Here is a 22,937-nt window from a genome sequence, read left to right as displayed (position 1 = left end):
CGATTGTCTGTGCGTTGCTATGCTGCTCGCCTGCAGCCAAGCGAGGCTGCGTGATAAGCGATGGACTCAGCTTGGCGATACGTCTCTGTGCGCTCGACTGCAGGTACGGCCTTGTGTGTTCGATTGGTCGTGTCGCTGACTGCATATCGTGGTCCAGACCCGTGTGACGGAGGTAATTACTGCGTTGGGCAGCACTTGGATGTACAATGAAAAAGACGTGCCGTCTGCAAAGCTCAGGCGAGGTGGACAACAGGGCAGTGGCTGTGAAACTTAAATTCAAGATCACAAGTGCTGCTCGTCTGCCAGAAACTTGTCCACGTGAAGAAAGTCCTCAGACAGGGTGGCTCAGGCAGCATGCTAAGGCACCTACGGTTGTGGCTCATTTCACTTCACTTGAAGCAAGTCGATGCGGTTGCCTGCACTCGATTGACTTCTAACACCCGAAGTTGGTCGACTCTTGCAGTCGTCTTTGCCACGAGACACGTACCAATCTTGGTACCATCAGAGTTCACAAGTACTTGGCCGAGCTGAACCGACTACCAAAGTCACTTGCCTTGTTCAACATGTCGCGCCGCTTCGTGGCGTTGATTTGCAGTCCACCCGCGATGTCTTTCTCGCGATCGAATGCTCTTGCGCTTGGATCGTCCTCCTCCTCGCGGCCCTTCTTGGACTGATGCGAATCGTATAGCGAAGGCCCGCGTTCGGCATTGTACTCCCGCAATCGCTTCGCCGTTGCTTCTTCCTCCTCACTGCGCTGACTCACGTTAGCCGGAGCCGCCTTTGATGCGACATCCTTGGACTTGATTCCCATCAGCTCTCTCTGCAAGCGCTCCTGCTTCTGTTCCGGCGTCTCATGCCATGACGCATCAGCTGCTCGGTCCCCGCTTGTGGATGGCGCTTTCGCACCCTTGCCGGTATTGAACTTGCGCGCTTTGAGCTGTGTTGGGTCTGCTCCTCGCGACGACCAGTCGCCGCTGGAGGGCGCCATGGTCATCCAATCGTCACGCTTCATGGCGGGCGCTGCTGATGACGTTTTTGTGGGCTTGTGAATGCTGGTCGGCTTGTTTAGATCTGCAGCGGTGGGCAGGGCAGGTCCAAAGTCGTCATCATCGCTGCTACTTTCATCATCTGACCCGTCAACCTTCTCAAGGGGCTCTGCTGGCCGCTCGTCTAGGGGTGCAGGTGGCAGACTGGGGCCTGCGACTCGTCGACGTTTGGTGGCGCTTTCGGGGCTTGCGGGCCGCCGGTCGTCACTCGGTTGGTCGGAATTTCGTCTGCGCTTCTCAGCCAGATGTGGCGGCAATTGCGGCCCGACTGAAGGCATAGTCAGGACTTCGGGCAAGGTTGTAGAGATCGAATGGAGACAGACAAATGAGTCGATGGAGAAGTCGTCAAGAAGACTGCTACGGTGCACGCTTCGGCCAAAACGCTGCACCGAGATACGGTCGAGCAAACCGATCATAGGCTTCACTCGGTTTTGGTGAAGGCCAGCAACTGATTTTCTTCTTTCCTTGACGACGTGCCTGTCCACTTAGTTACTGCTGGTATTGAATAAACCTGAGCGCCTCCTCTGAGCGTTGCCCTCTTCCACCAAACGCTCAAAACGTGTGCGCCGGCCACATTGTACCGACGAACTCGAGATGGCAGGCCTGGTGCCTGTTCCCAAACCGGGCGAGGGCGAGCCCATTGTCTTCTTCGACATCACTCTTGGCGGCATGTCTCCCCTCCTCACATAGTCTTCAGTCTTCTTTCAGCTGACTGTCGGTAGGCCAAGAACTCGGTCGCATAAAATTTCACCTCTTCGCCAATACCGTCCCCAGGACTACCGAAAACTTCCGCCAATTCTGCACCGGCGAATCTAAAGGCAGCAATGGCCTTCCTCAAGGCTACAAGAACTCCAAGTTTCACCGCGTCATCAAGGGATTCATGATTCAAGGCGGCGACTTTTTGAACGCTGATGGCACGGGCTCAACGTCCATCTACCATGGTGCTCCATTCGCAGATGAGAGCTTTCAGTTCAAGCATGATCGGGCTGGCTTACTGAGTATGGCTAACTCGGGGAAGAATACGAATGGATGTCAATTCTTTGTGACTTGTGGGGCGGCAAGTCATCTCGACGGGAAGCATGTTGTGTTTGGGCAGGTAGTGGATGAAGCGGGGATGCAGGTCGTGCGGAAGATTGAGCAGACGAGAACTGGTGGCGGAGGTGGTCGGGGACCAGGAGACAAGCCTGTCCTGGAGGTCAGAATTGTCGAGTGTGGTGAGATGTGATGCAATGGTCCGCAATCATGCTTTTCCGGCACAGACCTTCCTGCAACCAAGACCCCTACCTACCAAGGACTCACGAGATAGCCTTCTGGGCTCTGTCATCCGGGCCTCCGTGCATACCGAAGGTGCTATGTGTACGGCAGCCACATCATAGTATGTATACACCCGATATGCTGGACGTTCAGACCGACCGAATTGTCAAATTAACTCTATCTCGAAATTGCATGGTCTAAGCCAGCGCCTTCAAACAACTCCATGGCACGAGCAAAGCCAAACCTGGAACTGGCCACTGCGAGTGCACATCTACAGTGGTTCTGGAAGTAAACCTCTGCCAGCAATGCAACGACCTATCGCGACTGCACCATTGCGCTAAGGTTATACTTTGCCCTTCATTCTACACGTCTCGTGGCGGGACAAAAGACCACAAAAGGACAACCCTCCTCGTCGTGCTCTAAAGCAAGCTCGAAGCGACTTCATTGGAATACCAGTCAAAGCGAAATGCTGACAATGTCTTTCGCTATGTATGGATCCCTGGTGTTGCTTGCTTTATTGGCCTTTGCCGAAGGGACAACTGCTGATCAGCACGCACGCATGCATCGACACAGAGATTTACCGGCCAGTGGGAACACATTGAATTGTCCAGTGCCGTCTGTGACCGTCACAGAGTTCCTGCAGGCCGCTGTTGTCAGGTCTCTGGTCACCAGCAACACCACAATCGACCCCTTTCACAACGGCAACTTCCTTACCATAACCAATGCGCCAACAACGGTTGAAATCACGTCCACTATCACTGCGACTGACTCTGCTCCTGCTTCCAGCACTACGACTTTCTCATCTGCCTTGACGCAGTCAATGACACAGCCGACAATGACAAGCAGCGACAAGACGAACTACGGCTCTTCAACATACAATACAGTCAGTACGACGTCAGCAGCATCTACGAGTGGTTTGCCTTCAGCGACTACGTCTACGCAGGACGATGTGAGCTCGTCGACAATCGTCTCATCGTCATCTGTTAGCTCCAGTGCAGCGTCGATCGGTACTAGCACAACGTCGAGCATCACAAGCACACTATCTATCAGCATCAGTACGACTTCCGCAGCTACCAGCACAACGCCGACGAGCACCCAAATTTCGTGTAGCATCACGAACCCCACTCCCCAAGCGTCGGAGCATTTATCCTCCAGGTCGGCAATCTCAACCCAACCTGGTCCAGCCAGTATGCCGCACTTGAGAACGTCACAAACGACTTCGGGGACCCCATCCCAGTAGGATACACATCATGCCCGCTCAATCCGCAACAGTTTATCCTCCAAGACAACAGGCTTGACCTCGCCGACGGCAGTCTTCGTCTTTTGAGCCGCTATCTCAATCCCTCGTTACCTCCATTTCCAGCCATTGCCTATCGTTGGGAGTTCTGGACCAGTGTTGATGACGCTAACGGGTATCTGATCAATCACAACGTTACAAATGCGTACTACGTTGAGACACAATGCAGTGCCACGAGCGACTTCAAGCTTAGTTGTACGGCTTTCGATGTGAGTGGACTCGAAGGCATTGACGGGCGCCTTGCGCCACATATCTATGTCGGCACCGGAAGTGTGGGCTTCATGCCGATGGATCTCGATATCATCTACCTATCCAACGACACCAGCACGACATCTTTTAGCACAAGCACAACATCCAGCAGCATCAGCACGGCACTTAGCAGCATTAGCATGACCTCTACCAGCAGCAGCACAATTCCTACCCGCAGCAGCACAGTATCTACCAGCGTCAGCACGACATCCAACGGAATCAGCACAGCTCTTGCGTGCCCCCTCGAGCTACCCACGGCAGCAGTACCCGGAGCATTCCTCCTGCAAGTTGGCAATCTCACCACTGCCTATACTGGCGAATGGGTCGGCGCTCAACAAAGTGAATCGCGCAACAACGAAACAGTTCTGCCATATGGGTACGGATATCTCGCGACATGTGAATTGATGTCAAGATATCAGCTGATCCCTCAACAATTCATCCTTGAGAACAACAACCTCGTCGCAGCTGCTGGTGTAGGCACAGGGTACCGGCTTTTGAGCCAATGGAACGATCCGGTTGTTCGTTATGATGACAATCTGTTTGTCTGGTATTTTCAGTCCAGCGTCGAAGTTGCTGACGCGGCTCTACCTCGTCACAACGCCCAAGACGACCAGTCATACTACGTTGAGACACAGTGCCACGCTACAGACGACCTAAAGCTGTCTTGTACGGCTTTCAATACGACAGGATTCACGGCCCGCAACGACAATGTGAACAACACTAGGGCGTCGATCTCAGTCTTGATTATCGGGTCCGAAGACTACGACCTCTTCGTGCCGGTAGATCTTAACATCATATACCTTCCTTACTAGTACGGCAGTGGCGGCAGCGAGCTGCGCACCTACACAGTGATGTCAGGCTTCATCACGGCAGTCGCAGTCTTGCATTTTCATCCTTCTCACTCCTGTGTAGTGCTCCAGCCCGGAACGGTTGGCATGCGTGCCTGGTCTGAGGCAGAATACACACTCCACTGTATTTCGTACTGTGGTTCCTTCAGGTCTCTGTACGAGCATCACCAACGCAGCCGTACGCGACGTGGCTCCATATTCACAATGTACGAGGTCTCTACTTAGCACCGATGCTGTACAATTGAGGCTGACGACCAGGTTTCCGCGGCGTGCATCTGCCACTCTGAGGTCATTCCCTCGTGAAGAGTCCTTGGGAGCCTGAACATCTCGAGCAGGGACTTCTGTTCACGGATTTCTGGATGTCGGCCCATCGAGTCGCACAAATCTCGGGGAACAAAATGTTTCCCCAATAGTTGACTTTCTGCTAAGCACTATGAAGCCGCCGCAATCGGAGTTTGCGCTCAACACCCCATTGGCCATGGCGGAAGAATTCCTGCAGTTTTATGAGGCTCAAGCACTCGAGTCTGTACCCAAGCAGGATTGGCGTAAAAGCTTGCTCGAAGATCGTCCTTCACCTACACAGCACAAGATTACCTCGGGTTTGCCCTTCTGTCAAGTCCTGTCGATCTTCACGCGGAGCTCGCGTATAAACCCCCACATCCCCGGAAAACGATGTCCAGGTTTCGACCTCGTCCTTGCCATTCCTTCACTCATCGTGAAGGTCGCCTCGCGCCTGCATACCCTCATAGCAGATAGACTGACCAAGAAGAACATGGCGCGCAAACATCCACCCACGAGCACCTACAACCGGCTCGTCACCATCGCAGCCGCATTCGGATCTCTGGCAAGTCACACTTGCGCTTCAAACTTCATCTACGAGTGCCTAATAGTGGCAATAGACCTACGGCTACGGTGCCTCTGTGATTGGTAGCACCATCGGTCAGCCTGGCTGGTATGCCTTCTTCAACCTGCCCACGCAGGGAGAGCCTGGCTACGGTACGACTACAACCAATGCCATAGCGACGGCCAACGGTCTGTTCAGCGCAGGCGCAGCCGTAGGCTGTATCTGGATCATGTGGGCGGCAACAAGCCTCGGTCGTAAGCGCAACATCCAGATTGGTGCCTTTCTGTCTCTGCTTGGTGGCGCTTTCCAGGGTGGCGCCAATGGCCTCTCGTGAGTGACCTTTCCACGGATTGGGAATAGAATACATGCTGATATGACGGCAGGATGTTCCAGGCCGGCAGATTCATCGCAGGGCTAGGTATCGGAATCTTAGTAACGATCTGCCCATGTACCTTTCCGAACTCGCACCTCCCGCCCGTCGCGGCTGGCTCGTCGGCCACCACGCCATCTTCCTGGTCTTCGGGTACATGCTATCGGCATGGCTGGGCTACGGCTGCTACTTCGCGACCGCCTCCAACCCCAGCTTCGCATGGCGCTTCCCACTATGCATGCAGTGCCTCGCGCCACTCATCCTGGGTGTGAACTCCGTATTCATGCCAGAATCCCCACGATGGCTCATTCAGAAGGGCAAGTCGGAGCAGGCGTGGACTATCATTCAGCGACTGCGGAAATCGCCTGATGATCCGACTGATCTTGTTGCGAAGGAGGAGATGTACCAGACTAAAGCACAGCTCGCGCTAGATGAAGCGAAGTTACGAAAGCTCAATGTTACTCCTTGGACTGCTGTGCTGAAGATCAAGAGCTATAGGAAGCGTATGATTATTGGATTTTTGACGCAGTGGGGTGCCGAGTTTTCTGGACCTCTTGTCATTGTGAGTACCAAGAGTCCTAGCGTCGACGTCGCTAACAGCCCCTAAGAACAACTATTCGGTGCTGCTATACACGAATCTCGGCCAGACTGGCGGCATGCCCCTGCTGCTGTCCGCTTTGTGGTTGACCACCGCAGGTACGTATCCTTGACGTGATCACCCATTCAATGTCGTGCCATAGTAAGCTGATGTCGCCAGGTCTGATCTACAATCCTCTCGGCGCGTGGCTCCACGACCGCGTCAACTCACGCCGCTGGATGTTTATGGTCGGCACTCTCGGCTGTCTCGTCACCACCTCAGGCCTCGCTGGCTGCATAGCGCAGTACAGCGGCACAGACAACAAAGCCGGCAATGCCGCGGGCGTATTCTTCGTCTTCCTTTACCTAGCATTCCAAGGGTCAGTCAGATACCCTCCCCTTCCGAACCCCTTTCATGCTAATTCCACACAGCACCGGTCAAGACACCACAATGTACCTCTACGTCTCCGAGATCTTCCCCACCGAAGTACGCCCCATCGGCATGGGCTTCTCCCTCTTTGGCCAGTTCGCAGCCACCCTCATCCTCTTGCAGACTGCGCCTATTGGCTTCGTCACTATCGGCTGGAAGTACTACCTAATCATCATCTGCTGGTGCATCGTTTTCGTCCCGATGATCTACTTCTTCTGGCCGGAGACGGCGAGGCTGTCATTGGAAGAGATCTCTGCCAAGTTTGGCGATGATGTGGCTGTGCATATCAATGATGTGCCGGAGGAGCAGAGGCGGGACCTGGATGCGTATTTGAATACTGCTGATGTTGTGCATGGTGAGAAAGGCAGTCAGAGTGTTGTGCATGGGGAGACGGCTGCTCGTGAGGTGGAGGAAGCCTAAGTCGTTGAAGGGAGGACTCGGTACCGGTACCTGACCAGAGGGTCGGCGCCCAGACAGCAGCAATGACAGCACCTTTGCGTTCTGCAGCCACTCATCACCACCTGTATCTGCCTCTTCCGGCGAGATTGACATTGAGCAGACGATGCTTTTGGTGCACATACAGCCTTCACTCGGAGACAGAGACAACCTGCCGCGAAGAATGTTCAGCAGATCAGCATCAGCAGTCATTTGGGACCAACGGATCGGTCGCCAGCGTCAAGAATCTTGCGCAGCATGGAACGATCGAGCTCGAGATGGAGACAGCCTAGCGTTGCGCATAATCAGAACTAGGCTCCGGGGAATCAGAGCAGCCCCCCTGGTTGTAATGAGGAGGCGGCAGTGGTCTCGCTAAGCTCGTGTAGTGCGTTATGGCTGCACGGTTGTGAAATGGGAAGTCTGAAGTCTATCGCTGGATGCTCTCCCCGTCTGCCACTTCGGAGGCTTTCTGGGTCTTGGGCTCTGGTCGTTGGGAATTAGCGGGCCCGTGTCTACGGTGAACTCTATCTTCCACATGGGATGCCTGCACAAGTCTTGGTCTTCGACCAAGGACGACCGAAAGGAGATCGTAAATGCCACCACATCATTCCTGGCGCTGATCGTCGTCGAGGAGGCCATGGGAATAGAGTGCGCATCCAGCAGTCCCCGGAGAACGCTCGATAAGCGGATGCTTCGTGTAGACAGAACATTTTCTATGTCGTCGACGGCTTGCTTGAAATCATCCCGATTAATGATCGTGCATTTCGGTGAGTCGCCTTTGGTGTTAGACCAGCCGACAGCAAAGAACATGCAATTGAACTCGCGCGTCCTTTCAGTTATACTGAACACGGCTAGGTCCATCTCTGGGTTGTCAACAACGAAGAAGAGCTGATCCCGATAATCAAAACTCCCTTCTGGCCGCGCCCCGAAAATCCACATGCTGTCCGGCATTGATAGCTGTAAAGCATGTGATCTTAAACGGCCGATGGAAAAGTCGTGACTCGGGCTACCGATGGCCCGGCAGCAGTCACAGTCAGGGAGCTCGGTGAGCAAAAAGTGCTCTTTGCCCGGCGCGCCTATCACATGCATCTTCTCGATATACTCCGTGAGTAGCTCTGGGTTCTCTCTCACGAATTCATTTGGTCCGCACATTCGTAGATAGATCCCATAGAAATTCCCTTGGTGGTCCCCGCAATCTAGCGGTAGCACGTAGCTTGGTGTCTTAGCCATACCGTGCGCACCAAAGAGCAGCTGTATCGGCGTCTTGAGGCCGATGCTGGTAACACTTAGCTCTGTTCGGCCAAATCGTGGTCTTCTCAATATGGGTTGTTCTCTTGGGAAGACTGCCGGCGAGTCTGCCAGTACGCCGGAGTACCTGGACTGGCCACCCGTGGATTGTTCCCCTGGGATCGTGGGAGATCTCCATGCGAAGATGCTCAGATCCGGTGTAGTACGAATGATCTCTTCTTGCAGGCGTCGAAAAGCTCTGTGTTCCTCACCGTAAAGCAAGGGGATATTGACATCGAAGATGCCTAGCAAAGAATATGCGATATCTTCGATACGCAGAGTCCTCCGATGAGCGGCCCAGGCGAATTTCTCTGCTACTGGCACAGATCGCAGCGATTGCGTTTGTAGCAAGATCTCGGGCGCGATCGAGGTCGCTTGAAAGATACTGGTAGTCGACTCGGCCTTCGAGCCCAGTAAGTCTCCTCTCCAATTGAAGAATAGTACAGTCATCGGGGCTATGAGCTCCTGCAAGGTCCAGCCCCGTGTGATCCATTTGCAATGGGGCAGGTCAGCCATTGTTGACCCCTGGTCCAGGTCAGATAGGTAGACGAAGCACACCTCTGCTCGCTCGTACCACTTGTACATCGAATTGATTGCTTCCGAAAGCTCAGCACTGCTTTTCTTGTCGATGCAGCAAGTGTCGACCCAAATGTAATAGATGCCCCGCTCTCGTGCAAGGTGGTATGTCAGCTCGATCTTTCTATAGCCCTTGCGAGTTGCAGGCCAGTCTTGCCATGAACCAGGTTCAAAGTAGGTGACTTCTTCTTCTTCCCAAGTGTGGGACAGAATGGCGTACCTAGGTATCTTTGTCCCCACAAACTCTTCCATGCAACCGGAGACGCAATTGATGAGTCTCATTGCGCCTCCAGTCAGCCGATCTTGCTGCGGCTGGGCTCGCTTGATAACGCTCAGGCTCGCGGCTGATAGTCCTGGTGGCCGCAGGTTGGGTCACAATTCGGACCGAGTCTCGAAAGTAACATAAAACTGATGTTGAAGTCTTTCACGCTGCAAGTTGCGTGTATTCGCGAAATCGTCCCTCGCAGCGAACTCTAGAAGTCAGCCTGATGGGCCAAATGCGGACAACATCCAGTGGCTTGGCACATTGCTTGGCGTGTTGGGGACGAAGGTGGTACTTTGGACATGGGTCGGATACAGTGGACTTGCATGCTCAAAGTTCCGTTATTGTCCTTCCAAGTCAAGCTCGTTTCTCTTGAGCTTCAAGCTTGCGCGTCTGTTCCCGAGCGTGGAGACACTGGCCGTGGCCTCTCTTTATCTGCCTGAACCTCCATTGATACCATGAATCGGCCACACGCACCTCTAAACCGACCCCAGATTGGAGTGAAGATTTGCACGCCCATCCCATACCTCACAGCCAGCCACATAGCGAAGAAAGTGACAGCAACAGCAACGAGCTCTCCAGTTGCTAGAACTCATCAGCATTGACTGTACTGTGCACAAATCAGCTTCAACTCACCGATCCACCTGCCGATACAGTCAGTCGTATACATGCCCGACTCATCCGAAAACCTTCCCGATATCTGACTCCGCTGGAAGCTGTCGATCGGCAACGCGAACAAACTCGCAAAGAACGACAAAGGAGTGAAAACAATGGTGATCAGCGTAAAGCCAAACACAGCAGCGCTCATGATGGCGCTCGTATGGCTCTCACGGATGGTCGCATGTTTCGCCATCAAGTCCAACTTGACCGCTATCGCTTGTTCGACACGCGCTGCATCCTCGTCCAGTGCTTCCAGACGCCGGTAGTACTTGGAGAACGTCGCTGGAATCTTGACGATGATCCGCCATTCGTTCCGCTCAGCATCGCTTGCTTTGGCCAGTATCTCCACGGGTACTGTCATTCGACCGTCAGGCCCGAATGGCCAAAAGTCGGGCCATGCGGTAAGGGCGAAGTCTTTCCACACGCCTTCTTGCTGGATCACGACACGCTTGATCATTGAGAGCTCCTCTCGGATGTCGCCAATGTCGTGAATATAGCGTTTTTCTTGATCGCTGTTGATCTTGTCCATGGATATGTGTTTCAGGTATTGATTGACGTCCTCGGAGACCAGAGTGATCGCCTTCTGGAACGTGTTCAAGATGGACTCATCGGTAGACTGGGAATAGGATGTGTCTCCGAATGCTGGCCATCTGGACTCCCTCTCTTCCGTTGCGCTGCTCTTGTTCGGGTCATCCAGGTACAACAAGAGATGGGCAATAATCTGTCCAACACGTCTCTTTGGATCTCCCGTCCTTGACATGACCCCTGTTCTTTCTCCTACTTCCGTGGCTTGACCTCTCCCTAGGTCTGGGTCGTCGGGATCCTCAATATCGGTGAAGGTAGGATCACCCGCTGGTGATACCACGACCGTGTTTCCGAAACTCCATAGCCAAAGCTGGCTGATAGATACCAACTTTCCGGTACTGTCTGACGCCGCATTCACCTTCGCGTAGACTTGGTCTTCGTTACGCTGACTCAAGGTCTCCCAGGTCAATGCCGAACAGCAGTATTCATCAAGAGTGAGTGGCAGACATATGCCATAGGACTTCGATCTTGAACTGACGCAGTATGACCACTCTCTGTTTAGATGTGAATACGAGTAACCTCTTTTGCTGTCAACTCTCCAGTATGCCGCTTCATCTGTTGCTTGTAGGTGGAAGTAAGGGAACTTGGACTGTCATGAGTTGTCGTTGCACAAGGGTATGATAACTCACCACAAGCGAGATGAAATCTGTCCCTTGATCGAAAACGCAGCTTGGCTCTCTGTATCTTATCAAGGCATTGCTGCTTTCGGCTGGACCGCCCTTGACATGATCGTCCAACAAGCCATTTGCGAACTGGGCAATGATCCTGCCAGGCGCCTTTGCCTTGAGTAAAAGTGCCTAGAAAAGAGTCAGAGTGTGAGCTTACTTGTAACTCGAGAGGTATTACCATGGCTACTGACCTCTGTATCATCTCATTTTGGTATCTTTCTCCTGCGGAGCTTGGACTTACGTTGTTGAGCCATTCGAGACTGTAATGGGTATCCGCCTCAGGTGTAATAGATAGAAGGCTGTGGCTTTGAGTGATGGTTCTCATGCTCGCAACCCCTTTGGTCGACAGCTCCTTTTCCAGGTAAGACCTCACGTTCCTCCATCGAAATGCGCCGTATAGGTGTTGTGGTTCTCCACAACCATTCGCGATATCCCAAGCAGTGTTCTCGTAGTTGTCTCGTCTTCGGACAAATTCCTGGTCTACCTCAGGCCTCGATAACAAGTACTTGGTGATTTCGCAGTTAAAATTTTGTGCGGCGATGTGCAGACAGGTTTGGCCGATATTGGTCGTTTTGAGAATGTCCGCCCCTTCTTCCACTAATAAATACTCGACTAGGTCATAGTTGGAGTGGTGTATTGCAAGGTGCAGCGCTGTACGGCCAAGATGGTCTGCTGTCTCGATGTGTCCTGTGCGCGTCTGAGGATCTGGGAATCGTTGTAGCAAATTTTGCACAATTTTGCGAGTCTTTGAATAGTCTCCTCTGGATTGGATCGTGCAGTGAAGCGGTGTGACCCCAGAATGGCTGGTAGGTCTCTGATGAGCACCGCGGTCAAGTAGTACATTAACGGTCTGTTCATTGTTAAGGTAGCAGGCAAGATGCAGTGGTGAGATATCGGTATCGGCCAATAACGGGGTGTCGTGGAAGGCGAAAGGTAGCCCATGCCCATTATACCCTATTGCGTTAATGTCGAGCGAGGGATCTTCTTCCAAGATCTTCTGCACGGTGTGGAAGTCGTCCGAATAACTTGCCAGAACGTCCTTGAAACGGGACAAGATGCTGCTTTCGATCATATTTCCTTTCGCGACTGGAGAGTTCCTTTCTCTTGACGATTTCGACGCGTCACATCAGAGTTATCGGATTCAAGTAACTTGACCGCGCTTCTGGCCCCCAATGCTAGTAGCGTTTCTGGGGAGTACATGTAATTACTAGCACGTCGGCGTGATTATTTGCCCTGAGCAGCGACTTCTTACAAGAACGGTGCTGGCCTGACCCTCGCACTTGCCTGCATTTCAACGCACTGGGGTATATCTGTCTATCATCAACCGTGGCAGGCATGCGACTCGCCTGATAAACCGTATGCGGACTCGCGGACAGACGATCCAGGGGCTTGGCGCGTCTCTGCGCGTGGGGGCCGGTGTGGGCTTTCGGGCACGCGCAAGAGGCGCTGGGCGATGTCAGGGCGGGACGAATCGATAGGTCAGCTTTCAGTCGCGCCCTGCCGGCCAGTGGCGCAGTCTTGTTGAGGCAAGGTACGAATCAATGTCATCGCGGCTGTGGTAGTATCATATGTGCGTGGTAGATACAACGATCGCTTGTAAGCAAAGAAAACGTAGGAAGTGACATGAGTTTAAGCTTCGGACACATGCATGCCGGCGTTGACCCAGACAAGCTGTGGGAGTAGGAGCCGGGCGTTTTCTCCAGCTAAATCGCCAAGATTCCCTTAGCGCCCTCCCTGACTATGCCTTCTCAATGTGTCTCTCGGAACGTTCAACACTCAAGTGAGGCTCATCTCAAACCTGTCGACTTGATTGGCAAAAGTTTTTGGACTTCCAGCGCCCTCCTGGGCCTGGAGTTCTGTGATCAGCAGCTCTCAGTCCTTGTTGAAGTTCACCAGACCCTCCACGGCAGCTCGACTCAGTACGCCAGTGTACTCTGGACCATCGGGACACTTCCGCACCAGATCGACGTTCTCCCCATCGTCGTTATGCGAGACACACTTCAGAGTCACCGACCGTGTGTTGAGGTTGATCCTTGTTTCCTGTCATTGTCAGTTTCGCGTACTCCGAGGACTACCACTACATTCAGACTCACCACCGAAGGATTATTCCCGTCCGCTTCGTCGCCTTCAACGTCTACCAAAAGCACCAGCATCGCCTCAAACTCTCGATTACGAGACGCCCAATACTCGATGAAGTCCCGCAGATCATGCTCACGATAACCCCTCCCACCAATATGGTTCTCTGTGAGACGCTTCTCAATGCAGCTCTGTATGAGTTGCAAATTGTCGGCATCCAGTGTTCCTTCTGGACCAACATCAATCTTCTCTCCCAGCACCTCTACTTCCGCCCACCATGGCGAATACAACGTTGCACTTCTCAAGTTGGGCAACCGAGCCAGGAACGCGGGCAGATATTGACGATGGACACTGTTCTTATTCTTGAGATCGGCCCAGTCTTCAAGCCCTGTCCAGCCCAGAGGTCTAGCCCAAATCTCTGCGCCAAGTGAGATATGTTGTAAGGCGCTGAACTCAGTGGGACCAAGCACCAGGTCGGCAGATGTCGGTCTCCCAGGGTAGTCGTCCACGAACTTTCTTCTCTGACAAACCGAGTCGAGATCAATATAGAATGTTGCTTCTGTGAGCAGTATTGGACGCGCTTCTTGGAGACAGGACTTGGACACGGAGGTTATGGACACATCTGGTGAGCGCAACGCCGGCCCCTTGACCTTTGGAGTCCATACTTGCATGCCCCAGCAGTGAGTGACTCGTCGTCGTGGAGCAGGCAAAGTGTTGACTACCCGGTGGTACTTCAGTTTGGTGTTCCGGAAAGCCCATTGGTAAGTGATGCGTCTAATCTCGACCGGCAGGTCCATGAATCGGAAGTAAGGAGAGGGCGCTGATGGATGAACAACCTCTATGCTGGCGAGAGCGCTGTTTGCGGCTTCGTTGCTGGGCGAAGGTTGCGATATGAATACTATCTCCTGTACTGCCGTGCCCAATGCACTGACAACAGCGTCGTTCGAGATGCCGGGCTCCATGACTTGCATGCGCTGTGTTACGGCGTAAGTCAGCTGGGAAGTGCTCTTCGAGATGGACTTGATTGATCGATGCGGAGCTAATGCTTACTGTGCTGTTTTGCTTGGTATCCTCTGTCCGCTTCGCAATTGCTCGGAGCAATCTGTACAACAGAAGCAGCTTGAAAGGAGCCGCTGTGAGCAGACCAAGTATTGCGAGATCTTAAAGAAAGAACACTGGCGTCAACCTGGTTCAGGTGAAGTGAGCCAACACCACAATGTGTGCGTCTTGGCATGCTGCCGGAGCAACACCCCTCCCTTTACGTCCAGTTCTAGCGTGGAGATGAAACGTCACATACTGCTTCTCAACTTCACCACCACTGCCTTGCCGTTGAGCTTGCCGGATCACAGTATTCAGGGGTGTCTCATCAATTATTGTATATCGACACTCCGGGTCTATTCCCGCAACTTCGGAGATTGTCACGATTGAGCTTCCGAACCAGGAACGTGGTCACCAGCTTGCCGCCAAACGCGATGCCACTGTCGTCAAGCACAAAGAGACGCATCACCACGATGTGTTCGTCTCTGTTCGCGCAACTTCGCTTGACAGCCAGCAACGAGCAGCGCAGCGAAGCCCGATCGACCTCATCTGCAAGCGAGCCTAGCAGGAAAGATCCACTCACCCTTACGAGCATCCCCTCAGAAATCCGACAGACCATATTCGAGGAGGCGTACGGCGGAAAGCGCATCCAATGGCACATACAAGCATGTGGGATCAGCCACACCTACTCCGTCATCACGCAGATGCTGATCTCGAAGCAATACTTTGCCGAAGCCCGAGCAGCACTTCTTCGCACAGCGAAGGCCAACATCTGGAACTGCGTTTTGTGCTCCAGGTACATTCAGGATCCAGTCTTGGAAGATTTCAGGCAGCTCAGATTGCTCTTCCTTGATTCAACATACGGATTCAAAGGTAACGCCATGACAGTCACAAGAGTACTGTGTGGACTTCCGAGCCTGCAACGGGTTGAGTTGGCGCTGGTCGAGAGACTCCTGCTGAACAATGTGTTCTGGAGTTGCTTTACTCATCGCTCCGACATGACTGAGGCCCATCAAGCCGCGAGTCTGACAGAGAACGCTGGATGCCATGTGAGCGCCAAGTTCGAACAATTGCTTCGGGATTTCTGCAGGTTCCCTGCTCGAAGACGTGTTGCCAGAGGCGGCAGAGTTCCGCCGGAGCTGTTCGGAGTCTTGCAGGCCTGGCTGTGCCAGCGTCGCAGCTTCCAGGTAGTCTTGCACACAGGAATCGACGGAAGTGTACGTGACCTGGCCCAAGTCAAGCTGTTCGAGAGGAACAACTATGTAAGTCGTATCTCAGCATTCCATATTGTGCTTCATTTGGAAGGGGCTGACCAGTAGCAGACTGCAGAGCTCAACATCTCGACTCGCGTGGTTGCCATCACTGAAGACGATGGTACCGAGGCCAAGTTAGTTGAGGGCGCAGACATCGTGCTTAAGCAATCAGTGCTGGAAGATGTCTTTGATGAATGCCTCCCATGGGGCGGGATCTGTGGATGAATGGCTAGGTTTGAAGAAAGCCAGAGCAAGGATGTTGTGCAAATATTAGGGCGCGCCACTCCCGCCCCAAATGCACTTCCTCCGTCGGCAGGATCTCAGGTGACAGGGAGTGCCGAGGAAAGCACAATCGTCGCAGGGGATGAAATGACAGGAAGCACATCATCGTTGTACATTTCTGTTCACGACTTGTCTCAACACGACGTGATGCCACCGGACAGTCCAGATCCGCTTTGCAGAGTAGTTTCCTCCAATGAAAACATTCGCTATCCTAAGAGCCTCATTGCGGGCCTGCTCAAACCAGGAACATCGCTAGAACGCAAACTCCCACTGCAATACAACCAGAAAACACCACACTCCCGCCCTCACCAAGCAACGCCCTCGCCCCTAGCATTCCGCAACTTATCATACAAATACTGCGGCCACCTCCCCACCTCCTCCTCATCCGGTATCACACTTCCCACCCCTCCCTCCCCTGTAAACCTCACCTCCCCACTCTCCTTCATCTTCTCCTCCCTACTTCGACAGTAACTAACCACACTCCCAATCATCCTCCCCAGAATCGGCGGACTCACCGCCACTGGCTCCAAGAACCCATCCGCATCCGCCAGTAACTCCTGCACCGTCGGCCTCAGGCTCTGCTCTCGTGTGAGACAGCGGCGGAGTGTTTTGATGAGGCCGAAGGGAACGACGACGTCGCCTATACCTCGTGTTGGGAACTGGATCTCGACTTTCGGGTTCGGAATGCTCATGATCCGCTGCATCTGGCTTTGAATGTGCGCGAACGGCGGCTGGCCATAGGTCATCTGGTACAGGATACACCCCAGCGACCAGACGTCCGATGGTTTTCCAAGCTTAATCTCCTTGATATCCCCATTCTCACTGGGCGTGACGTTATTGCAGATCAGCGACTCAGGAGACATGTAATTCGGCGTTCCGATCTGGTTCTCACGGTAGACGTTGACAGTGTCGTCTTGAATGGCGTTGGCGATGCCGAAGTCGATAAGTTTGAGGCGACCCTTGACGAGGAGGAAGTTGGCCGGTTTCAGATCCGAGTGCACGACGTCGCACGCGTGGACGGATCCAACACATTCAAGCATTTCCTTCCAGTAGTGTCGCGTGAACGTGGTATCGAGTTTTGCGTTCTCAACCTTGCACTGCTCGTTCAGCATCTTGTTGAAATCCGTCTCGCCGATTTCCATCATGACGTTGAGGACGTGCTTCGCGTCGTTGACCTCGTAGTCGTACAGCCTTACCACACGATCGACGTGGGCGAGCTTTTGGAGGAGGTCGATCTCGCCTTTGTAGCCGGCGATGGCAGCGGCGTCGGCTTCTTCGAGGTTGACGCGTTTGAGGGCGAACATCTTGAAGTTGTCTGACATGATACGGTGGACACGACTAGAGCCGCCGCGGCCGATGCAATCGAGGCGGCGGTATTGGCGGTTGTTGACTACTACATGGGAGCTCGTCTTTTTCGAGCGGCCAGCGTTGGTTGCTGCGTCCAGAAGGGAGGACATCTTTGGTGGTGGAGCGGGTGCTGGACGATGCGGGACATTGTTGATTACTGGTTGCAGCGGTGGTCTTTGTGGTGATGCAGATACAGGGGCTGGCGCGGGTTCTTCGCGAACTTCGAGGACTTCAAGAACAGGTGCAGAAGGCTTTGATTTCCTGAAGGTTGGAGGTGGCTCATTTTCTTGATCATGCGAAGCTTCAATCGCTGGTAGGGGCGGTACTCGGAAAGCGGGCTTTCTTTGTGGTCCAGATGAGCGAGAAGACGGAAGAGATCCGTACGAAGCTGGGGTTGGCCTCGATCGAGGAGCGATGGGATCTGGCTGAGGTGAGCTTCTTGCCATTGCTGACTTTGATCGGCTAGGTGGTGAGGCTGAAACCATGATGTCGGTACCGTATGACTTGCCGAGAGTGCTTCGAGAGATCGGCTGGGGGCTGCCTCGAGGCGCAAGGCCAAGATCAGGGTGGTCATCCAGATCAGCTTCTGGTGCTCGCCTTCCAACCTGCATCTCTGGACTTGCCGAGTTCTCTCGACTGTTGCTAAGAACAGGAGCATCATCCTCAGATGGCCGTCGAATAATACCCCGTCGAACTGGCTTCCCCGAGAGTCCTAGCCCAGCTCTACGTGTGCGCACCGTGCTATGGGCAGCATTCTCTTCGGCTTTCCTTGGTCGAGCAACAGTCACTGGGTTCGCAGGCTCGTCCGCCATAGGTGATCGCGGAGGACTGATCTGCTCCTGGACAGGGTCTGCAGCCGGTACCCAACGCGGAGAAGGAGATTGGGCTCGTAGTGGGGAAGATCTCTTTTCCTTGGGCGGCGTCCGTGCGGATGCGCCGGTCTTGTCGACCATCTTGTACATAAAGGAGCCATCTCGCGCAACCGTCGTCAACGCTGCAGGTCGAGTAGGTGCTGTGCTTGTCGTCGTTCTCGGAACAGGGCTGCCCGTACCAAGCCCACCACTCAGCGGCCGCCGGAATCGACTGCCTGATGTTGATCTGTACCCATCATTTGCTGTCGACGTTGTTGCCGCCGTGATACTGCGCTTGTAAGGGTGCACTTGGTTCTCCTTGTCCTCCCCAGTCTGCGAATTTCCCTCAAGGATAGCCTGAGCCTCTGCACTGAGCTTGATCGGCGCTAGATCGTCATCATCGGAGCTGTCGCCCATCGATCGTTTCGTGACATTCTTCTGCGCATTCGGAGGTGATCGCTGGTATATGAGCGAGCGGGTATTGACCTCGAGAAAGGGCGTGCTGCTGGTCGGCGAAAGTCGTGCAAGGAAGAAGCTGCTGCTGGCGAAGCTACAGCTGCCATTGTGAAGGTATAACTACAGCACGGGAGGCATATGGGCGAAGAGTTGCTGTTGAGGTCAGTGTGGGCGCATGAAGTCTACTTTCTAAGGCATGTTGATATCGCTGCAGTCGAAGTCCAAATGCCGAAAAGTCGCAAGTCCGACGCGTTCCTAAGCTTGGCCAATCACCATGTTTTGATGGAGCTTGAATGCGCGTTGCTCAGCAACGGGAGAAAAGGCTTGGCATGAGTGTCGAGGGCGGTCCCTGCAGATCTGGCATCAGACGCACTGCATTTTGAACTCGTCATCGATGCTCTTCTGGAGTTTACAGATTGAACGATGGCTTCTGCAAATCACCTTCAGTAATTCATAGCGCACGTTTGCGTATTCCACGAGTCACGATAAGCATTCACGATCAAAGTTCTCGAAAAATCTGCTATACGTCGAAGGTTGTGTATTAGTGCAAATAGCTGTACGATACGCTCAAACATTCCCAGTGGCACATTGGCCAACACCTCGCTATTCAAATCCGCTCAAAATGACTGTGCTCTTTCGTCCTCCTGTCCGATCCAACTTTTCTCTGCAAATGCATCACCTCAAGTCATGCTCGCTCACAAAAACAGCGTGAAGCCAGTAAACACACCAAGCCCAACGACCGCAAGACCGTACAACTCGCCGGCATTGAGCACGATCCTCGTAGCAGCTGAGCTACCACCAGAGGCGGCAGTCGCAGAAGCTTCACCACCAGTAGCCGAGGCCGATGCAGCACCACCGCCAAAGCCCGTGTACACCACATCCGAGCCGTAGGCGCCAAGCTGCCATCCGTAGCTGTTGAGGACATAGTCGAGATGGTACTCGTGTTGACTCTTGTAGGATTCTGTGCACCGCAGGGGTTGTCTGCACGGCAGGCCGATTGACACGCACTGTTCCCATTGCCGCAGTTGTTCACACAGATATTGTTGTTTTCCGTGCAGATGAAGTAAGGCAAGGTCTGAGAGTATTCGGAAGCATTAGGCTGGAGGCCGTTGTCGCATATGCAGAGGTATGTCAACGAGTCAGGGTCGCAGGTGTTGGCTTGGGTGGCGGCCGTGGCGGCGTCTTCTTGCAGGCAGATCAGTGGGCAGGCTGAGATTTGTGATGTGCACCATTGATCTGAATCTCGGTCAGTGATCTGGTCGTGGTGGTCGACTGAAGAACGTACCTCTATCGGCTTGGGGAACGGCACTGGGGACAAAATTAGGCACTTGGGCCGTAGCACATGTCAGAAGGGCCGCAAGGGCGATGGCTGTCTGTGATAGCATGCTGAACTTGCTGCAACGAATGTATGCTAAATGAAATAAATGCTGAAAGAAACGAATGTCACTGCTGATACCGGCCTGCTGAAGTGCTTGAAGATTTGTGGTCAGCAGAAAGGACACATGATAAAAGCGCAGTCCGTAGATGAACTCCTGCTGGCGTCGACGAAGGGTTGGGAGAAGTGGAGGCTCTCTGCGGCTTGTTCTGGCACTAGTCAAGGGTCATCGAAGACTAGATCGACGCCCGCCACTGTGCTAAGGAGCAAGGTCGCGATATGAGTGGCGCGGAGAATATCATCTCACGAAGTCTTTCATGCAGACACACATGTTAGATGCGTCCAGACAGGTGGGATGTGTCTCAGAGTTGCAGCATCGACAAGATACTTCTCGTAAATCTCGAGCGGCCTCCGCAACTCGGATGACAGGCTGCCATTGTTTGGTTGAGGAGTCGAAGGACTTTCTGCTCGACAACTTTTTCGTGGACAGGGATGCGTGCTGATCGATCGCAAACTAAGCCAGAAGCGAGACTTTGACAGCTACCCCGGCTCGAGGTCTTGATCATTTTGGGACGTGGCTGCAAATTCAGGGTGATCTGACGATGCAGCAGACCTTGATGGACATATCAAGACATACTGTGCTCTGGGAGACGCAGTCATGTCTTGTTCAACTATCGTGTGGCTTGTTGTTGCTGCCGTTGCTCTTGTTGAGATTATTACCTAGAACAAAAGACGAGATTCGCCTGTAGCGGAGTGCATGCTTATAGTCGATGCGAGGAGAAACCGCTTAGGCACTGCTGGCTTAGCATCGGAGCCCAAACTTTGTCGACCCGATAAGCAGGCTCGGCATCTTTACGTTGCACAGCACGCTCCCTTGCAGCCAGCAACGGTCTGGAATTAAATATATACGTGTCATTATGCACCTCGCCAGCGTGACGACGCGAGCTGCCGCGCCGGTGGCGAGGTGAATGCTATGTTCAACCTCATTTCTGAATCTACGAAGCTGCAATAAGCAACTGCTTGTCTTTCTTGATCTGAACGCAGGTTAGCAGGGCGCTGCAGTCTCCTTCACGTCGACGCACCTGGTCCACGACATCGATCGGGATCTTGAGAATGCTGGCAACCACATCGTGAGGCGTCAGAGCAAGCCATTGCCCGAGCGAGATATCTGCCACTCGGTCGCTTTTGTATATTTCTATCCAGACGAGGTCCTCGGATCCAGTGTTCTCGATATAGTGACCTAAATCCGTCAGCAAAAGTTCATGAGCTGCTGGCCTTACTTACCGCTGTTGTCGGGAAAGACAGCTGTATCGCCAGCTTGGAAGTCAAAGGTACGTGCTGCTCCATTTCCGATGAAGACGGTAGCCCTGCCCTCCCCGCTGTGGAAGTACAGCCACTCTTCTGCTGTAGGATGCCAATGCAGCTCACGTAGGCCGCCTGGCTTTAGCGTGACAAACGTGGCCGCAATGGTTTTTGAGACTGGGAAGTTCGTTGAGTCGATGCGGTAGAACGTGCCGCCATTGCCGGGGACCGGCTCTGGGTCATGTTGGAAAGTACGGTAGACGTAGGATGCATTGCCAGTCAGAGGTCCGTTGCCGCCGGTCACGTTGTTGTTACTGACGTTCAACTGAGAGATGTACGGGTCAACGGTCGGTATATTGGCAAAGACGCTCTCGTTGACGCCAAAGTTCTTCGCGAGGATCGACTTGGGGGTGTGAGCCACCCAGTCGCCGAGATTGAACGTCACACTAAGCTAACGTCAGACTGGTCATCACAGAACAGCAGCAACTCACCCAACAGCATCAAAGTTGCCCTCATCGAAAGTCAACAGATACTCATTCTCGTCGTCCAGACCTTGAATGGCGTGCGCCTGACCTTTCGGGAAGTACCAGATATCGCCCACGCCCAGCTCTTCCACCTGGTACTGTCCGTTCTCGTCCACTGCGGACACGGTGACACGGCCAGTATACACGAAGCCCCACTCAGCCACTTTGTGCCAGTGCAACTCCCGGACAGCTCCCTTCTTCAGGTGCTGCTGTGCGGCGGCGATGTCGTGGCTTTGCGGTAGGTCTTGGATGACTTGGGTCCTTGTCCAGCCGCCGGGGAAGATGCGAGTCTTGGAGAGGGAGAACGACCATTTCAGATTGGGCACGGTGCCGGCATCTGTGGTCTGCTGGCCGAGACCATCAGGGTTTTGGAGATCTAGGTCATGGTTCGTGCCGCCTGTCGTTGTCAGTCATGAGTCTGTTGATTGGACGGTGTCAATACCTGAGATGATTGAGCCGCGACTGCCGTTGTTCGTCCGTGGCGAGCCTTGTTCAAAGCTATTCTGGGCGCTCTGTCGGCTGACTAGGCCGGCAACAGCATTGCTGATGAGTAGCGAGCTGGAGAAGATGCGCAGGAGCTTCATGGTGAATATGCAACAGCGGAAACAAACAAATCCGACCTCACTTACCACGTCTCGTGGTTGCTAGCATTTATATTCCCTACCTCAATTTTCGCAGTCACGTCATGCAGCACGTCGAGCGCGTGCCTGAACCATGCAGGTCGTCTCGCACCATCTCATCTTGCATGCATCATGAAATAGTCTATGATGCTGCTCACCTCGGAAGACTTCAGACTGCCATACAGAATGCCCCAGCGATCGACTCGGTTCGGGAGACAAGACATCGCTTGGCTGCAAGAAGCAAAGGCGAAGCACTAGTGGGGAGCTCGTCCAGCTGTCAAGCTTGTAGCCAACGAACCAAATTCACATATGCAACAGCTTGCTCGTGTTAAGGCGAAGGACTTGTTGCTATCGGAGTGTTGCAATTGTTGCGGAGGAAGGCGTGATCCTTGGCACAGAGTTCCTGGTGTTCTTATTGCAAATGCC

At 53.6% G+C, this 22,937-nt stretch overlaps 10 protein-coding genes across 10 annotated transcripts; 4 read left to right on the top strand and 6 right to left on the bottom strand.

Annotated features, from left to right (window-relative positions):
* Positions 1-508: 508 nt before the first annotated feature.
* On the bottom strand, positions 509-1,324 carry AB675_7317 (uncharacterized protein; the record flags this gene model as incomplete). Its single annotated transcript, XM_018147675.1, has 1 exon — positions 509-1,324. One exon carries the CDS (start codon positions 1,322-1,324, stop codon positions 509-511), a length of 816 nt encoding a protein of 271 aa, XP_017996248.1.
* Positions 1,325-1,640: 316 nt separating this feature from the next.
* On the top strand, positions 1,641-2,271 carry AB675_7316 (Peptidyl-prolyl cis-trans isomerase H; the record flags this gene model as incomplete). Its single annotated transcript, XM_018147674.1, has 2 exons — positions 1,641-1,717; positions 1,821-2,271. 2 exons carry the CDS (start codon positions 1,641-1,643, stop codon positions 2,269-2,271), a joined length of 528 nt encoding a protein of 175 aa, XP_017996243.1.
* Positions 2,272-2,775: 504 nt separating this feature from the next.
* On the top strand, positions 2,776-4,658 carry AB675_7315 (uncharacterized protein; the record flags this gene model as incomplete). Its single annotated transcript, XM_018147673.1, has 2 exons — positions 2,776-3,404; positions 3,434-4,658. 2 exons carry the CDS (start codon positions 2,776-2,778, stop codon positions 4,656-4,658), a joined length of 1,854 nt encoding a protein of 617 aa, XP_017996214.1.
* A 469-nt stretch (positions 4,659-5,127) lies between these two features.
* AB675_7314 (Quinate permease) lies at positions 5,128-7,334 on the top strand (the record flags this gene model as incomplete). Its single annotated transcript, XM_018147672.1, has 6 exons — positions 5,128-5,508; positions 5,594-5,868; positions 5,951-6,470; positions 6,517-6,604; positions 6,666-6,864; positions 6,917-7,334. The coding sequence occupies 6 exons, from the start codon at positions 5,128-5,130 to the stop codon at positions 7,332-7,334; spliced, it is 1,881 nt and encodes a 626-aa protein (XP_017996265.1).
* A 405-nt stretch (positions 7,335-7,739) lies between these two features.
* Positions 7,740-9,494, bottom strand: AB675_7313 (Vegetative incompatibility protein HET-E-1; the record flags this gene model as incomplete). The annotated part of the gene is made up of 1 exon (XM_018147671.1): positions 7,740-9,494. One exon carries the CDS (start codon positions 9,492-9,494, stop codon positions 7,740-7,742), a length of 1,755 nt encoding a protein of 584 aa, XP_017996200.1.
* Positions 9,495-9,853: 359 nt separating this feature from the next.
* AB675_7312 (Ankyrin-2) lies at positions 9,854-12,459 on the bottom strand (the record flags this gene model as incomplete). Its single annotated transcript, XM_018147670.1, has 4 exons — positions 9,854-10,059; positions 10,111-11,302; positions 11,349-11,516; positions 11,629-12,459. The coding sequence occupies 4 exons, from the start codon at positions 12,457-12,459 to the stop codon at positions 9,854-9,856; spliced, it is 2,397 nt and encodes a 798-aa protein (XP_017996233.1).
* Positions 12,460-13,259: 800 nt separating this feature from the next.
* AB675_7311 (uncharacterized protein) lies at positions 13,260-14,425 on the bottom strand (the record flags this gene model as incomplete). Its single annotated transcript, XM_018147669.1, has 2 exons — positions 13,260-13,427; positions 13,481-14,425. 2 exons carry the CDS (start codon positions 14,423-14,425, stop codon positions 13,260-13,262), a joined length of 1,113 nt encoding a protein of 370 aa, XP_017996294.1.
* Positions 14,426-14,935: 510 nt separating this feature from the next.
* On the top strand, positions 14,936-15,979 carry AB675_7310 (uncharacterized protein; the record flags this gene model as incomplete). The annotated part of the gene is made up of 2 exons (XM_018147668.1): positions 14,936-15,763; positions 15,824-15,979. The coding sequence occupies 2 exons, from the start codon at positions 14,936-14,938 to the stop codon at positions 15,977-15,979; spliced, it is 984 nt and encodes a 327-aa protein (XP_017996276.1).
* A 362-nt stretch (positions 15,980-16,341) lies between these two features.
* On the bottom strand, positions 16,342-20,075 carry AB675_7309 (Serine/threonine-protein kinase MPS1; the record flags this gene model as incomplete). The annotated part of the gene is made up of 4 exons (XM_018147666.1): positions 16,342-18,775; positions 19,390-19,651; positions 19,699-19,926; positions 19,976-20,075. The coding sequence occupies 4 exons, from the start codon at positions 20,073-20,075 to the stop codon at positions 16,342-16,344; spliced, it is 3,024 nt and encodes a 1,007-aa protein (XP_017996211.1).
* Positions 20,076-21,060: 985 nt separating this feature from the next.
* AB675_7308 (Oxalate decarboxylase OxdD) lies at positions 21,061-22,475 on the bottom strand (the record flags this gene model as incomplete). Its single annotated transcript, XM_018147665.1, has 5 exons — positions 21,061-21,099; positions 21,148-21,305; positions 21,350-21,813; positions 21,859-22,288; positions 22,334-22,475. 5 exons carry the CDS (start codon positions 22,473-22,475, stop codon positions 21,061-21,063), a joined length of 1,233 nt encoding a protein of 410 aa, XP_017996228.1.
* Positions 22,476-22,937: the final 462 nt, after the last annotated feature.

The sequence above is a fragment of the Cyphellophora attinorum genome (assembly GCF_001299255.1).
Source record: "Cyphellophora attinorum strain CBS 131958 chromosome Unknown Contig32, whole genome shotgun sequence".
Taxonomy (NCBI): Eukaryota; Fungi; Ascomycota; class Eurotiomycetes; order Chaetothyriales; family Cyphellophoraceae; genus Cyphellophora; species Cyphellophora attinorum.
This window is presented reverse-complemented; position numbering and strand designations above follow the sequence as displayed.